Below are 16,246 nucleotides of genomic sequence, written 5' to 3' on the forward strand. Positions count from 1 at the left end.
TACAAGACTGCCCAGATCCTGTGCTTCACCAGACCTTAGAAGCACAGGTCTCTCAGCCTTCTCACACATGACCCTAGCCCTGTCTTGGCACACCTTCTCTGAACCCTCTCCTTTCCTCCCTATACCTTCCGAAAAGGAGTCCAACTCTGGAAAGCACTCTTCCAGTTAGGGCCATACCAGTGTGGAGTCATGGAGGAATATAGGTCCCTTGCCGGGGTGGATACACTCTTCCCAGGGCAGCCCAATGTGGACATGACCATATCTGTGTTTAACACTGCCGGCTCATATGGCATCCCTGGTTATGCCCAGGCTCTTTTCCTCCAGGTTGCTCTTCCTGCAGTCCAGTCGAAGACTGCTGTGATGTATGGAGTTATTCTGCTCCGATGCAGAGCATCAGAAGCTGGGAAAGAGAGGCTCTCTTCTCCTTGGAAAACAGAATGAGATTCATTTGCGAAATCCCAGAGTTTCACAAGGTCCTCTGCAAGGAAGATTGACCCTGCATGAATGAGTCTCAGGTTAGGAACCATGTAAAGAAACTGAAAACAATGAGCACAGCGGCCACAAGCCCTGCCTGCCCTCCTCCTGTCATGCTACAGCAGGCATGACAGGAGGACAGCCCCAGAGGGAGGACAGCAGCAGAGGGACAGCCCCAGATTTTTTTGGCCTCTTCTAGACTCCTTCTAATTCTTCCATGTCCTTCTTGAGTTTGGGGCCCCAGAGCTGAACGCAGTACTCCAGAAGGTGTCTCCGTGGAGCAGAGCTGAGGGAGAGAATCACCTCCTTCAACCTTTGGGCCAAACTTCTTTGATGCCGCCCAGAATACGGTTTGCTTTCTGGGCTGCAAACTCACATTGCTGGTGCAGGTTGAGCTTCTCATACACTAACACCCCAGGCCTTCTCTTCAGAGCTGCTCTCCATCCATTCTCCACCCAGCCTGCAGTTGTACTTGGGATCGCCCCAATCCTGTTGCAGGACCATGCATTTTGCCTTTGTGAACCTCATGAGGCTCTCACAGGAAAATCTCTCAAGCCTGTCCAGGTCCATCTGCATATCATCCCTTCCCTCCAGTGTATCGACTGCACCACCCAGCTTGGTGTCATCAGCACACTTGCTGAGACTGCACTCAGTCACACTGTACATGTCACTGACAAAGTGTTAAACAGTGCTGGTCCCAATGCTGACCCCTGAGGAACATCACTCTTGGACCCCTGAGGATCTCCACTTGGACACTGAGCTACATGCAGACTGCAGCTCCTTGAGGGTGACCATCTAGCCAATTCCTTACCCACCAGGTGACCCATTCATCACATCCATGTCTCTCCAACTGAGAGACAAGGCCATCATGTGGGACAGTGTCAAATGATTTGCATTAGTCAAGGTTCATGAAGTGAGTTGCTCTTCCCCTCTCCACCAATACTGGAAGCCCATCACGGAAGGCCACCAGAATTGTCAGGCACAATCTGCCCTTCGTGAAGCCATGTTGGCTGTCACAACCAGTTCAGAAGAAGGGTAGTGTGATTTATCAGATAGAGGCATTTGCAATGAACCTGGGCAAGGAGGGTGACAGAAATATCACAGGAACACTGGGGGGTGTTTCTAGAGTCCCACACAGAGAAATGTCAGGACTCTGTAAGATGCCCACATCTGAGCTGGCCTCATGCACTGCTCATCTACACGGGGCTTTTCAGAGACACAAGTCCCTGCCTTGCACACACACACACACAGGCGGTGTACTGTAACACTTGCAGGGTCCCTCTGGATCCTGCAGCCACTGCCAGAGGCTGGGAGGCACGTCAGCCCTTTGGAGAATCACCCTGCTCTCCCCTCTTCTAAGAAGCCCCATGGCATGAGGAATGGGCAGAGGGTCCTTGGAGGTTCAAGGAAGCACATCCCAGAGCTGCATTCAGCTCTTCCACTTTGGACTAGATGGCCTCTGAAAGTGCCTTCCACCTGAACTATTCTGTGCTATTCAGGCAAGAGCACAGTGGCTGTTTCTCTCAGGATGAAGGGACCTGTAGACAATGTCTGCCTCACTGGCCTTCATGTCACCCCTGGGGATAGTTGATGGCCTTTGTGCTCAATCATCTTCCTCTGTGCCTGCTGGCAGCAGCAGCAAAGGTTGTCTGTTCCCGTGACTCCCCTGCACATGGACAAGACCCTGCCGCTGACCGCCTCCCACAGCGGCTCTTCCATGGCCGTGGGCTGCTCAGAGGTGCCCGGCCTGGCAGAGCGAGGAGCCTCTTTGGACTCTCTTCCTTGGGCACTTTCAGATAAGACAGCAGCTCTGAAAGCAGACATGAGCCTTCAGGCATGGCCCTTTTAGGAGGGCAATGCTGTTCTGGAGGCCAGTTGTGTCACCCAAGTGCTGACTGCCTGTCCCTGCCTGCAGTCTCAGCACAGCCACACAGCAGCTCTGGCATCAAGCTACAGGAGCAGCCAGGCCTTACACCACCAGCAGGGCTCAGAAGGAGAGGGTGGCAGTGTCAGGAGAGCAGCTCTGGATGGACCAGAGCTGGTGTTCCCTGGCCGTTCTGCTGGGCCTGACTCATTTTCTCTTCACCTCTGCACATGGCTGCTGCCCATGCAGATAAGGTCTCCCAAGAAAGATCTAAGAAAATGTCACTTTAATTGGATAACATACAGAAGCAAAATGAAGAATTATATTTCTTTGTGGACAACTTTCGTAAGAATAAAACCGAGAGAAAAATAATCAGAACAAGGATATAAGAGAGGCTTTGCTTATCAGGAGTACCTTTAAGAAGGATTTGCAGAAATAGGCTGTCAGTTTATTGCTTATGAAATACAGCTGCTCATCAATTTCTGTACAGCATCCTTGAGATCCTCGTTCCTCATGCTGTAGATGAGGGGGTTCACTGCGGGAGGCACCATCGAGTACAGAACTGCCACAACAAGGTCCAGGGAAGAGGAGAAGATAGAGGGGGGCTTTAGGTGGGAAAACACGACTGTGCTGACATTTACAGAGACCACAATCAAGTGAGGAATGCACGTGGAAGAGGCTTTGTGCCGTCCCTGCTGAGAGGGGATCCTCAGCACAGCCCTGAAGATCTGCACAAAGGACAGAGCAATGAAAACAAAACACCCACACACAAGAAAAGCACTAACCACAAGAACCTGAACGGCCCTTAGGCCTGAGCAGGAGAGCTTGAGGATCTGGGGGATTTCACAGAAGAACTGGTCCACAACATTGCCATTGCAGAGAGGCAATGAAAATATATTGGCAGTGTGCAGCACAGCATGGAGAAAGCCACTGCCCCAGGCAGCTGCTGCCATGGTGGCACAGGCTTTGCTGCCCAGGAGGCTCCCATAGTGCAGGGGCTTGCAGATGGCAATGTAGCGGTCATAGGCCATGACCGTGAGAAGAGAAAGCTCTGTTGAAAACAAAAAAACTAACAGAAAGATCTGTGCAGCACATCCTACATAGGAAATGGCCCTGGTACCCCAAAGAGAATTGGCCATGGCTTTGGGGAGAGTGGTGGAGATGAAGCCCAGGTCGATGAGGGCGAGGTTGAGGAGGAAGAAGTACATGGGGGTGTGGAGGCGGTGGCTGCAGGATACGACAGTGATGATGAGGCCGTTTCCCAGGACAGCAGCCAGGTAGATGCCTAGGAAGAGCCCGAAGTGCAGGAGCTGCAGCTCCCATGTGTTTGCAAATGCCAGGAGGAGGAACTCAGTGATGGAGCTGCTGTTACACATTTACTGCCTCTGGGCAAGGGAGCCTGAGAAAACAAAGAAAGGACAGTGCAAAATTTAATGCCTTCTCTGACCATGACCAATCCCATGTCTCATAGAACACCTTACCACACAATAATCTGTGCCTCATTCCTTTCAGGAAGAGCTTTCTGCAGCTCCTTGGCTTACCTCTGGTTGCTGCTCTGAGGGTGCCACAACAAGCAGGGGGCTGTGCTGTGGAGTCTGCACTGGTCAGTCCTGGCTTACAACCACAAGTAGAAGGGAACCTGGAGTGATCTGAGAAGTCCACTGGACAGGGACATGTCCCTGTTGTAGGACATGAGAAGGTCAAATAATTCCTCAAAAAAGAACAAAGGTGATGATTGCACTGTAATGTGTCAAAGAACAAAGGTGATGTTTGTATGCTGACATGTGTGAGATGCCTCAGACCTACAGAAATGCTCAAGGAGCCTTAGTCTTTAATACAGACACTACTACTCCATTACCATCAGACTGCTTCAGCTCATAAGCAGGAAAATAGAAGAAGATTCTAAAAAAGCGCATTGCTTTCAAGTAGCTCCTGCCTTGAATTCTGCTGTGAAGTGCCCTGCAGAGGTGTGGGGCTGTGAGCAGCCTGCCCCAGGCAGCAGACTCTGGGCAGCAGCACGATCCTGCCCTGCCCTGCCGGGGAGCATCCTTCCACCCACAGCTTCTCACCACAGCCCCTGGGCAGCTCCCCAGGCAGGCTGAGTGCTGAGCCTGGCAGGCAGCAGAGACCCTGCCCCAGCACACAGTCCCTGGAGCACAGCAGGGACCCTGCTCTGCACCACAGCCCTGGGCACCGCTGTCTCCATCTCTAGCTTCACAGCCTGCAGCTGGCCCCAAGAGGAGGGAGCCCTCGAGCCCTGCATGCTGACCCTGCAGCACACAAGCCCTGCATGTCCTTCAACTCCAACACCGAGCGTCCTCCTGGCAGCTCCCATCGGCTGAGGGCTGTGCCAGCTCCAGGAGAGCCTGGCGGGATGCACAGCGGCATTGCCCTGCACCCAGAGACCTACCATGGGGAGGTGGCTGTGAAGATTTCTCCCCCAGCCAGCTCTCCTCTCCCTTCCCTCGCTCCTACACCCAGGACGCCTTGAAACTCTATCCCCCTTCTCTCCTCTCTCCATGTCAGCTGCACGCAGTGCCCCCAGCCCTGCTGCACCTTGCAGAGGAGCTGCTGCGGGGTGGCTGAAGCAGCTTCACAAGTAGTCCAAGCCTGAGACAAACCCCACAGGCTCTCACAGTGTTAATGTCCCCACTGAGGGACATTACTGTGAGTGCCTCCCCAGGGACTTGTTAGAGCAGACAAATGCAGGCAGTGATGATGGGGACACCAAGACCAAGTAAAAATGGCCCTGAGGCTGAGGAAACTTTGATGTGTCTCATCAAGTCCAACAGTCAGGCACTAAGCCCATCTTCCAGGAAGGGAGATCCTGTCCCTCCGGTGGGGTTTATGGCTCTTGCTTGGTCAGTTCAGCATGGGGATGGACAATGCCAAGTACAAGGCTACAGGAGGATATTTCCTGGGCTCCTGGAGTCCTGCAGGACTTCAGAATCCACGCTGCTTCCCGACGTTGTTCTCACCTGAACACCTTCCTGACTTGACCAACGTCTCTCCATCTGCATCAGTACTCCATGAAACACAAAGCCAGTGACTCTGGGTGACCTCTGTCCTTCAATAAACCTTTCTCCTCCACCTCAGTCTTAGTGCTCACAGCTGCATTTTGTGATATTCATTCATTATCTTTCCTACTTATTTTTCAACGATCCTGGGAGTCTGGAGAGGTCCCGGTAGACTGGAAGCTGGCAAATGTTGTGCCGATTTTCAAGAAGGGTCAGAAAGAAGACCCTAGCAATTACAGGCCTGTCAGTCTCACGTCAGTGCCTGGTAAAATCATGAAGATGGTTCTCAAACTTATTGAGGCGCACCTGGGGGACAAAGCAGTCATTGGTCCCAGCCAGCATGGGTTTGTGAAGGGGAGGTCCTGCCTAACTAACCTGATTTCCTTTTATGATAAGATCACCCGTATGGTGGACCAAGGGAAACCAGCTGATGTGATTTTTTTGGACTTCAGCAAGGCTTTTGACACGGTTTCCCATAGGATCCTACTGGACAAAATGTCCACCATACAGCTAAATAAAAACATCATACGATGGGTGAGCAATTGGCTAACGGGCAGGGCCCAAAGGGTTATGGTGAATGGCGCTGCGTCAGGCTGGCGGGCGGTCACCAGTGGGGTCCCTCAAGGCTCCATTTTAGGGCCGGTACTTTTCAATATTTTTATAAACGATCTGGATGTAGGAATAGAAGGTATTTTGAGCAAGTTTGCCGATGACACCAAACTTGGAGGAATTGTGGACTCGAATGAGGGTGGAAAGGCCTTGCAGAGGGATCTGGATAGGTTGGAGAGCTGGGCGATCGCCAACCGCATGAAGTTCAATAAGAGCAAGTGCCGGGTCCTGCACCTGGGACGGAGAAACCCTGGCTGCACGTACAGACTGGGCGATGAGACGCTGGAGAGCAGCCTAGAAGAGAGGGATCTGGGGGTGGTGGTAGACAGCAAGTTGAATATGAGCCAGCAGTGTGCCCTGGCAACCAGGAGGGCCAACCGTATCCTGGGGTGCATCAAGCACGGCATCGCTAGTAGGTCGAGGGAGGTGATTGTCCCGCTCTACTCTGCGCTGGTGCGGCCTCACCTCGAGTACTGTGTGCAGTTCTGGGCACCACAGTATAAAAAGGACATGAAACTGTTGGAGAGTGTCCAGAGGAGGGCTACGAAGATGGTGAAAAGCCTGGAGGGGAAGACGTACGAGGAACGGCTGAGGGCACTGGGCCTGTTCAGCCTGGAGAAGAGGAGGCTGAGGGGAGACCTCATCGCAGTCTACAACTTCCTCGTAAGGGGGTGTCGAGAGGCAGGAGACCTTTTCTCCATTAACACCAGCGACAGGACCCGCGGGAACGGGGTTAAGCTGAAGCAGGGGAAGTTTAGGCTTGACATCAGGAGGAAGTTCTTCACAGAGAGAGTGGTTGCACACTGGAACAGGCTCCCCAGGGAAGTGGTCACTGCACCGAGCCTGACTGAATTTAAGAAGAGATCAGACTGTGCACTTAGTCACATGGTCTGAACTTTTGGGTAGACCTGTGCGGTGTCAAGAGTTGGACTTGATGATCCTTAAGGGTCCCTTCCAACTCAGGATATTCTATGATTCTACTGGACAGAAAAGCACCTACATGTCAGAAGCCACCCCTCTTTGCACACTTCTCTACTGCCTGGAGCCACCACAACCCAGGGCCAAAGATCAGATCTCTCAAACTGTTCATTTCATGTGCTTCTAGCCCTGAAACCCACATTGGCAGACCTCCCTTCCACACTCTCCACTTTCTCTACAGTCCTGCAAAACCTGGAGCCGCACCCTGAGATACACTGCTCCAGAGGTAGCCACAGCAGCACTGAGCCAAGGGGGATAACTCAAGTTGTAATACACCATAAATGTTTGTTCATTGTCCTTTGTATTATAAAAACAAGGAGTTCTGTTTGAGGAGCGGGAGTTGCGAAAGCTCCCTGCTGCAGTAAGGAGCTGTATAATGCTAGGCTAGACACTATGAAAATTCTTTTGCTTAGTGTAACAAAAAAGAGAACCCCCTCCCCTTCTCTCCTTCTGCATCTCAGTTGCCTCTTTTGTTCAAAGACACTGTTGCAAAGCTCATGTAACCACCTCCTGATAACTTGCTAAACTAGTGAATCAACATTTTGCCTTCCTGTCTCATGCTGGGCCAACATGACCAAATGAAAAAAAAAAAAGTTGAACCACAACGCTGAGGAAGACTACGGCCTTCATCTTTACTACCACCAGAGGGACAGAGACGACCCCCTAGCAACTGTGTGCGCAGTCACAGAACATACCAGGATGTGCTGCGTAATCCCAGAATTACCAAGATATAAAAAGGGACCCTGGCGGGGGTGAGGTGCGCGCCGTTGGCAGAGCCGAGACTCCCCGGTCACCCAGCGCTGTTTTGCTTTCTGTTTGCTTACTCAATAAATTCCTTTCTATGATTAATACAATGTTCTCTGAAAATTAATTAAGGGGGCAACTTATAACATCACTGACCTCCTTTTCTTTTGGCTCTGTATCAAGATCTGCCTTTGTCCCAGCAGCTGCGGTGCCTTCCAAGGGGCTGAGGCTCTGGTGGAGGTGTCCCGAGTTCTGCAGCAGCAACCGAGCGCGGTGGCCACGAGCCATGCCTGCTCTCCTCCTGCCACGCTCCAGCAGGAGGCTGCAGCAGAGGGGACCCACAGCCAGTCCTTGGCTGGGCTCTGCCACCTGCCCCTCCAGTGCCATCACTGCTGCCTTGGGGTGCTCTGTGATGCTCTGGGTGACCTCAGAAGGTCAACACATCTCCTGCAGGGCAACCGGGCCTCACAGCGGTGGGACCTCACTACCATGGCCCTTCCAGCCCCCTCCCCTCAGCCCCAGCCTTGTCTCTGCTGGCAGGAGCGACCTTAGGATGAGCTTCCTGGCCTCCCCTTGCCTTCTGCCAGCTGCTGCCCACTCAGGCTCCTGGCACAGACATGGCCCCACACCAACACCACCACTTGTGCAGCCTTTGCTGCCTTGCCCTGTCCTCTCCCTCAACTCCTTGTCTGTGCCATGCCCCACGTTCCACAGCCAAAAGCGTCCCTTTGCTGTCACCACCATCCTGTCCCACAGCATGGCAGAGGCAGGACAGGACGTGATAGAGTTAGGCCCTGTAGTGCCCATGCAAAATGCCTGTAGCAAAGTGGGAGCTGATCCTGGGCTCTGTGGTGCAGACGAGGCCCCATGCAGAAAATATGACGTGAAACAGCAGCTTTGCAGTGGGGGTCTCCACGTTGGTATGGCAAGGGAGGCTTCTGGCCATGAAGGGGCAAGGGATGGGTCGGCAACAACTTCTCTGGGCAACTTGTTCCAGTGATCATCACCCCCAAAGGGAAAGAATTTCTTCCTTATATCTACTTTAGAAGTACCCTCTTTTACAGAATCACAAAATCATAGAATCATCTAGGTTGGAAGAGACCTATGACAGTCCCTGACAAAAGGACCCTCCCCAGCTTTTCTGTAGGCCTCCTTTAGGTACTGGAAGGCTGCTATAGGGTCTCTCCGGGCCAAAGAGAACCAGCTTTCTCAGTCTGTCTCCACTGAAAATGTGCTTTAGCTATTTAATCATCTTTTTGGAGAGAGTGGCAGTGTCAGGAGAGCGGCTCTGGATGGACCAGAGTTGGTGCTCCCTGGCCGTACTGCTGGGCCACGACTGCTTTCTCCAACTCTGCACATGGGCGCTGCCACTGCAGTCACAGAAAAGGTCTCAGGAAGGATATAAGACAAAAGGATGCTTTAATTGCTTTACATACAGAAGCAAAATGAAGAATTATATTTCTTTGTGGACAACATGTGATAGGATACAACAGGAAAACAAACAAACAAACAAACAAACAAAACAATTACATTAGACCGACGGGCTTCGCCTACCATAAGAAACATTATGAGTGACTTATAGAAGAAGGCAGGCAGTATATTGCTCAAGAAAACCTGCCAGTCATCAGTTTCCACATGGCATTCTTGAGCTCCTGGTTCCTCATGCTGTAGATGAGGGGATTCACTGCTGGAGGCACCACCAAGTACAGAAAACCCAGAATAAAATCCAGGGGAGGGGAGGAAATTGATGGGGGCTTCAGGTTGGCAAACACGGCTGTGCTGAGAAAGAGGGAGACCACAGCCAGGTGAGGGAGGCACGTGGAAAAGGCTTTGTGCCGTCCCTGCTGCGAGGGGATCCTCAGCACAGCCCTGAAGATCTGCACGTAGGACAGTAAAATGAAAAGAAAGCACCCCCCAAACAGAAAAGCAGTAACCGCAAGAACTTCAACTTCCCTTACGTAGAAGTCTGAGCAGGAGAGCTTGAGGATCTGGGGGATTTCACAGAAGAACTGGTCCAGGGTATTGCCATTACAGAGAGGTAGTGAAAAGGTATTGGCAGTGTGTAGCACAGCATGGAGAAAGCCACTGCCCCAGGCAGCTGCTGCCATGGTGGCACAGGCTCTGCTGCCCAGGAGGCTCCCGTAGTGCAGGGGCTTGCAGATGGCAATGTAGCGGTCATAGGCCATGACCGTGAGAAGAGAAAATTCTGCTAGATTGAAAAAGATTAACAGAAAGAGCTGTGCAGCACATCCTGTGTATGAAATGGCCCTGGTACCCCAAAGGGAATTGGCCATGGCTTTGGGGATAGAGGTGGAGATGGAGCCCAGGTCAAGGAGGGCGAGGTTGAGGAGGAAGAAGTACATGGGGGTGTGGAGGCGGTAGTTGCAAGCTACACCAGTAAGGATGAGGCTGTTGCCAAGGATGGCAGCCAGGTAGATGCCCAGGAAGAGTCCAAAGTGCAGGAGCTGCAGCTCCCGTGTGTCTGTGAATGGCAGGAGGAGGAACTCAGTGATGGAGCTGCTGTTACACATTTTCTGTCTCTTGGCTCGGGAGCCTGTCCAAAAGAAGCAAAGACAGTGCAAAATTTAATTACTTCTCTGACCAAAATCCATTGCATGTCTCATAGAACAGTCATGAACAACACATTCCTTTCAGGAAGAACTTTGTGCAGCTTCTTGACTTACCGCTGGCTGATGCTCTGAGGGTGCACAACAAGCAGGGGGCTGTGCTGTGGACTCTGCAGCAGGCAGTCCTGGTGTACAGCTACAGGTAAAAGGGAACCAGGAGTCATCTGGGAAGTCCACAGGCCAAGGACATCTCTCTGATCTCAGAACATGAGGAGAAGGTCAAATAATCCCTTAAGAAACAGCAAAGGTGATGTTGGTACGGTCTGTAGGCTGAGCTGTGTGAGGTGCCTCAAAGCGGCAGGAATGCTCAAGGAGCCTTAGTCTCTAATACAGATGTTACCACTCCACTACCATCCCTCTGCCTCGGCACCCAGTCAGAAAAATGGAAACAGAGACTGTAGAAATTGCATTGCCTTCAGGTAGCTCTTGCCTTGCAGTTCTACTGTGCAATGCCCTGCAGAGGTGTGGGGCTGTAAGCAGCCTGCCCCAGGCAGCAGACTCTGGGCAGCAGCACGATCCTGCCCTGCCCTGCCCTGCCGAGGGGCATCCTTCCACCCACAGCTTCTCACCACAGCCCATGGGCAGCTCCCCGGGCAGGCTGAGTGCTGAGCCTGGCAGGCAGCAGAGACCCTGCCCCAGCACACAGTCCCTGGAGCACAGCAGGGACCCTGCTCTGCACCAAAGCCCTGGGCACTCTGCCTGCACCCCCGGCTGCAGAGCCTGCATCTTGTCCCAAGAGAAGGGAGCCCTTGAGCCCTGCACACTGACCCTGCAGCACACAAGCCCTGCATGCCCTTCAACTCCAACACCGAGCGTCCTCCTGACAGCTCCCATCGGCTGAGGGCTGTGCCAGCTCCAGGAGAGCCTGGCGGGGTGCACAATGGCATTGCCCTGCACTCAGAGACTTACCATGAGGCGGTGGCACTGAAGACTCCCCAGTGAGCTCTCCTCTGCATTCCCACCTCAGACTGCCCTGAACTTTTCTCCCCCTTCTCTCCTCTCCCCATGCCACTTGCAGACAGTGCTCCCACCCCTGCTGCGCCTTGCAGAGGAGCTTTTCCTGGGTTGCTGAAGCAGCTTCTCAAGTAGTCCAAGTCTGATGCAAACTCTTAGTGTTAATGGTCCCAATGAGGGACGTTAATGGCTAAACGTCCCCGTGGACTTGTTAGAGCAGAAAAGGGACAGGGAGGCAGAGGTAAAGTAAAGGTGGCCATGTTCTGAAGGAAACCTTGTGTCCCATGAAGTCCAACAGTCAGGCCGTGATAGGCTCCCCCTGTTCCTCCAGCAGGGTTTAGGGCTCTTTCTGAGTCAGTTCAGTGTGGGGATGGGCAATGCCAAGTACAAGGCTACAGGAGGATATCTCCTAGACTCCTGGAGGAGGATGAGGAAGTATGGAGACCTTATTGCTGTAAAGTTGTCTCTCCATAGCCATCAGGGACAGAGACGAGAGCCAGAGAGCAGCAGATAAAGATGTTCCCTCCGTTGGGGTCATTCAGCCTAGCAAAAGAACCTCGACCATAACCACCACACGCTGGCCTATGCCGTCCCATTTCTGCACCTGTTTCCCTGCAGGACTTCAGTATCCACACTGCTCCCCCACTTTGTTCTCACCTGAGCACCTTCCTGACTTGACCAACATCTCTCCATCTGCATCAGTACTCCATGAAACACAAAGCCAGTGGCTCTGGGTGACCTCTGTCCTTCAATAAACCTTTCTCCTCCACCTCAGTCTTAGTGCTCGCAGCTGCATTTTGTGATATTCATTCATTCTCATGCTCTTTCCTACTGGGCAGAAAAGCACCTACATGTCGGAAGCCACCCCTCTTTGCACACTTCTCTACTGCCTGGAGCCACCACAACCCAGGGCCAAAGGAGACCAGGTCTCTCAAACTGTTCATTTCATGTGCTTCTAGCCCTGAAGCCCACATTGGCAGACCTCCCTTCCACACTCTCCACTTTCTCTGCACTCCTGCAAAACCTGGAGCCACACTCTGAGATACGCTGCTCCAGAGGTAGCCACAGCAGCACTGAGCCAAGGGGGATAACTCAAGTGATCTGGGTTGCCCATGCTGCCCCTGTAAGGAGCTGGCCTTGCTCCCTGTCAGCATGTCCCACTGGCTCCTAAGGTGTCCTCGTAGTACCCAGGCCTTCTCCTCAGGGTCCCCCCCTCAGCTGCTCACGTCCAAACCTGCCCTGATGGATGCAGGTATTCTGGCCATGTCTCCTGGCCAGAATACCTGCCACGATATTCAGAATCACTGGCCATGTCTCCTTGCCAACTTCAGGGGTTTCTGTTGGCTGAAGGCTGGAGATTCCCAAGGTCAATACCCCCTGCACTGAAGCTGCATTTTGTCACCTATTCATGGTTGGATCCACATAGCTCACCCTGATGGTCAAGTTGCTCACAGGATAACAGCATGAGGAGTGTCAGGACTCTACAGGCACTGAAAGAGGTACTCATTTAGAGGAAATTCTGACCAGGGCAGGAATTGCCATGAGAACCATCTCTGAAACACCCAATGACACTACAAAGCAAGCAAAGCCAGGACCAAACTGAATGAATGTTGGGCTTGTTCTCTGCTAGGGTATTTTCTGGTTGAACATGCACCTGTACAGACACACATACGATATGCACCCCTCCAGCAGCTGGACTTGGACCCTCTGTCTACCCAGGAGCTTGCCCCATGATCCCCTCCCATTCCCTAAACACACAAACTGTATTGAGTCTCTCCTGTACAGAATCACCAAACATTTGATGCTGGGAGACAGCAAGCTCCCACCATTTATCTGCCTCCTTCTCCTGTTGATTTTGGTCAGGAGTCCCTTCTCATTCATGCCAGCCTCCTGCCACTTTGCTTACTTCCTGTGTGTCAGGTTGGACCATTCATGAGCTTGACGAGGAGACGATAGACAAAGGAGAAATGGTTTGAATCCCAAAGAAGGGGAGATCTAGATTAGGTATGAGGAATAAATTCTTTTCTTATCTTGTCTCCCCCAGGGAGGGTCCTGAGTGCTCCAGGAGTATTGTTGAGTTCCCTGGGCTGGTGTTTGTTTGTCCTGTTGAGATGCTTGGGTGCTCCAACAGGATTGCTGAGTACTCAATAACGAAGCTTGGATGCTTCGGGGAGATGTTTCCTCAGGTGAGAAGCACTGTTTTTCTGGAAACAAGCTCGTGTCCCCCTGGGAGGTGCTTGTGGACCACAGGGAAGCACTGGATGTCCCCAGGAAGATGCCTGGATGCCCCCGGTGGTGTTTGTGTGCCTTGAGGAGATGCTACAGTGCACAAAGGAGATGCTTGGGTACTCCAGAGACATGCCTGGGTGCCCCTGCGTTAAACTTTCTAGCTCCACATTGGTGCTTGGGTGCTCTGGGAATGTTCTTGTGTGCCTCCAGGATAAGACTCTGTTCTGCAGAGAAGACTGTGTGCTCCTGAAAGGTGCTTGAATGCCCTGAGGAGATGCCAGCATGCCCTGGGAAAATGCTTGGGTACACCAGGAAGATCCTTGGTATTCAAAGGAGGTGATTGTGTTCCCCAGGGAGGTGTTTGTCTGTCCCAGGGAAATGGATAGTTCCTCCTGGAACCTACTGTTGCCTTACTTTTTTGCTACTAGAAGATGCATGGGTCCTCCAGGAGAATGCAAGCGTCCTTTGGGGAGATGTTTTGTGTGCCCCAGGTGGTGTTTTGGAGCCCTGGGGAGATGCTTGGCTTCTCCACTCAGATGTAGGAGTGCGGTGGGGAGATTCTTGGGTGCTCCTATGAGGTGTTTGGGTGTTCCAGACAGGTGCTTCTGTGCTGCAGGGAGATGCTTAGGTGACTGGGGGAGAAGCTTGTGTGATTAGAAGTTAACTTGGTGTGCTCCAGGGAGGCTTTTTGTGTGCCCAAGAGATATACTTATCATGCAATCATGGCATCATAGAACGGCCTTGGTTAGAAGGGAACTCGAGGATCATCTAACTCCAACCCCCCTGCCATAGGCAGGGATGAGACCCACTAGATCACGTTGCTCAGGTCCTCGTCTTATTTGGATTTGAAGTGAGCTAATCTGGTCTTATTTCCCTGGGGAGAAGTTTGTGTGCTTGGGGAATATCCTTGGGCTCTGTAGGAAACTGCTCAATTCCCAGGGGTCACTTGGGTGCCCAAGGAGGTGCCTGGGTACTGCAGAGAGCAGTTTGTGTCGTACAGGAAGGGGCTGGAGTGCTCCAACTGTGCTCTTGGTTGCCTTAGGAATTTGCTTGGGTGTCCCTGTGAGAAGTTTAAGTGTTCCTGGGAGGAGCTTGTGACCCAGAGGCAGGTGCTGGCAGCCTCTAGGGAGGTGCTTAGGTGCCACTTGTGGTGCTTGGCGGCCAAGGGAAAATGCTTGCATACCCCAAGAAACTCCTTGGGCCCTCTGGGAAGGTGCTTGAATTCCCCGGGGAGAGTCTTGCGTACCCAGGGAGACGTTTGGCTGACCCATGCTGACGTATGGTTTCTCCAGAGAGGAGCTTCATTGCAGGAGGGACATTCCCGGGTGCTTGAAAGATTGTCCTGGTTTCAGTTAGGACAGAGTTAATTTTCTTCCTAGTAGCTGGTAGAATGCTATGTTTTGGCCTAGGATGAGGAGAGTGCAGATAACACCCCGATGTTGTAATTGTTGAAGAGCAGTGCTTATACTAAGCCAAGGACGTTTCAGCTTCTTGCTCTGTCCTGCCAACAGGCAGGCTGGGGGTGCAGCAAGAGCTGGGAGGGGACAGACCCAGGACAGGTGACCCAAACTAGCCAAAGGGGTATTCCATACCATCTGACGTCATGCTAAAAAATATATAGGGGTGGCTAGCTGGGGGAGGGGGCCAGACTGCTCGGGGTTAGGCTGGGCATCGGTCAGCGGGTGGTGAGCAATTGCATTGTGCATCACTTGTTTGAAGACATAATCCATAGTAGTACTATTACCATCATTGTACTATTATTGTTATTGTTATTATTGTTATTATTATTATTATTATTATTATTATTATTTTCCTGTCTTATTATTACTGTCTTTATCTCAACTCACGGGCTTCACTCCCCATTTCTCTCCCCCGTCCCAGAGAGGGAGGGGGGAGGGTGAGCGAACGGCTTTGTGGTGTTTAGCTGCTGGCCGGGTTAAACCATGACAAAGATATTCTTTGTTGCTCCAGAGAGGTGTTTATGTGCCCTAGGCATAGGATTCTGTGCCCATAGGAGATGCCTGTGTGCTCTTGGAAATGTTTTTTTGCTCCTGCGGACTGCTTGGGTCCTGAAAATGTTCATGCTTGGGTGCCCAGCAGTCATGCTTGGGTGGTCCAAGGAGATTCCTGGAGCCTTCAGGGACATGGAAAGTGTCTTGGAATGTTCCTGCAGTGCTCCAGAAACATGCACGGGACCCCACAGGATATTCAAGGATCCCCTGGTTACATTCTTACCTGTCCCCAGAAGTTACTAGAGTGTTCCAGGAAGGTGCTTGTATGCTCTAGGGAGATGTTTGGGTGCTGCAGGAAAATGCTTGTATGCCAAGATGGAGATGCTTCTGTGTCCTGGGGAGATACTTGGTTGCTCCAGGGGCATTTCTGAGTGTTGTGCCTCAAGAGAGGTGCTCGTTTCCTTTGGGAAGATGATTGGGTGCCCTGTGGAAATGCCTTGCTACCCCAAGGAGTTCCTTGGAACCTCAAGGGAGATGCTTATCTACAGTTTGGATAAGCCTGGGTGCCCCAAAGAGATGCTTGATGCACCAGAGACATGTGGTGTGCCCAACTGAGGGGCTTCGGTTGTCCATGGAGGTTTGTAGGTGACCCAGGGAGATCCTTGGGCATCCCAAGGGAGATGTGCGTCTTCGCTTGAGAGGGGCTTGATGGCTGTAGGTAGGTGCTTGGGAGCTCCCGCATGCCCTATAGCAATGATTGATGCTTTTGTGCCCCCTGGAGGTGCTTGGTTGCTGTAG

At 52.2% G+C, this 16,246-nt stretch overlaps 1 protein-coding gene across 1 annotated transcript; it reads right to left on the reverse strand.

Moving 5' to 3' along the window:
• Window positions 1–9,290: 9,290 nt before the first annotated feature.
• On the reverse strand, window positions 9,291–10,217 carry LOC140000976 (olfactory receptor 14C36-like). The gene has a single exon (XM_072032090.1). The coding sequence runs from the start codon at window positions 10,215–10,217 to the stop codon at window positions 9,291–9,293; it is 927 nt and encodes a 308-aa protein (XP_071888191.1).
• Between the last annotated feature and the right edge of the window lie 6,029 nt (window positions 10,218–16,246).

This window comes from Anas platyrhynchos, chromosome 36 (genome assembly GCF_047663525.1).
Source record: "Anas platyrhynchos isolate ZD024472 breed Pekin duck chromosome 36, IASCAAS_PekinDuck_T2T, whole genome shotgun sequence".
Classification (NCBI taxonomy): Eukaryota; Metazoa; Chordata; class Aves; order Anseriformes; family Anatidae; genus Anas; species Anas platyrhynchos.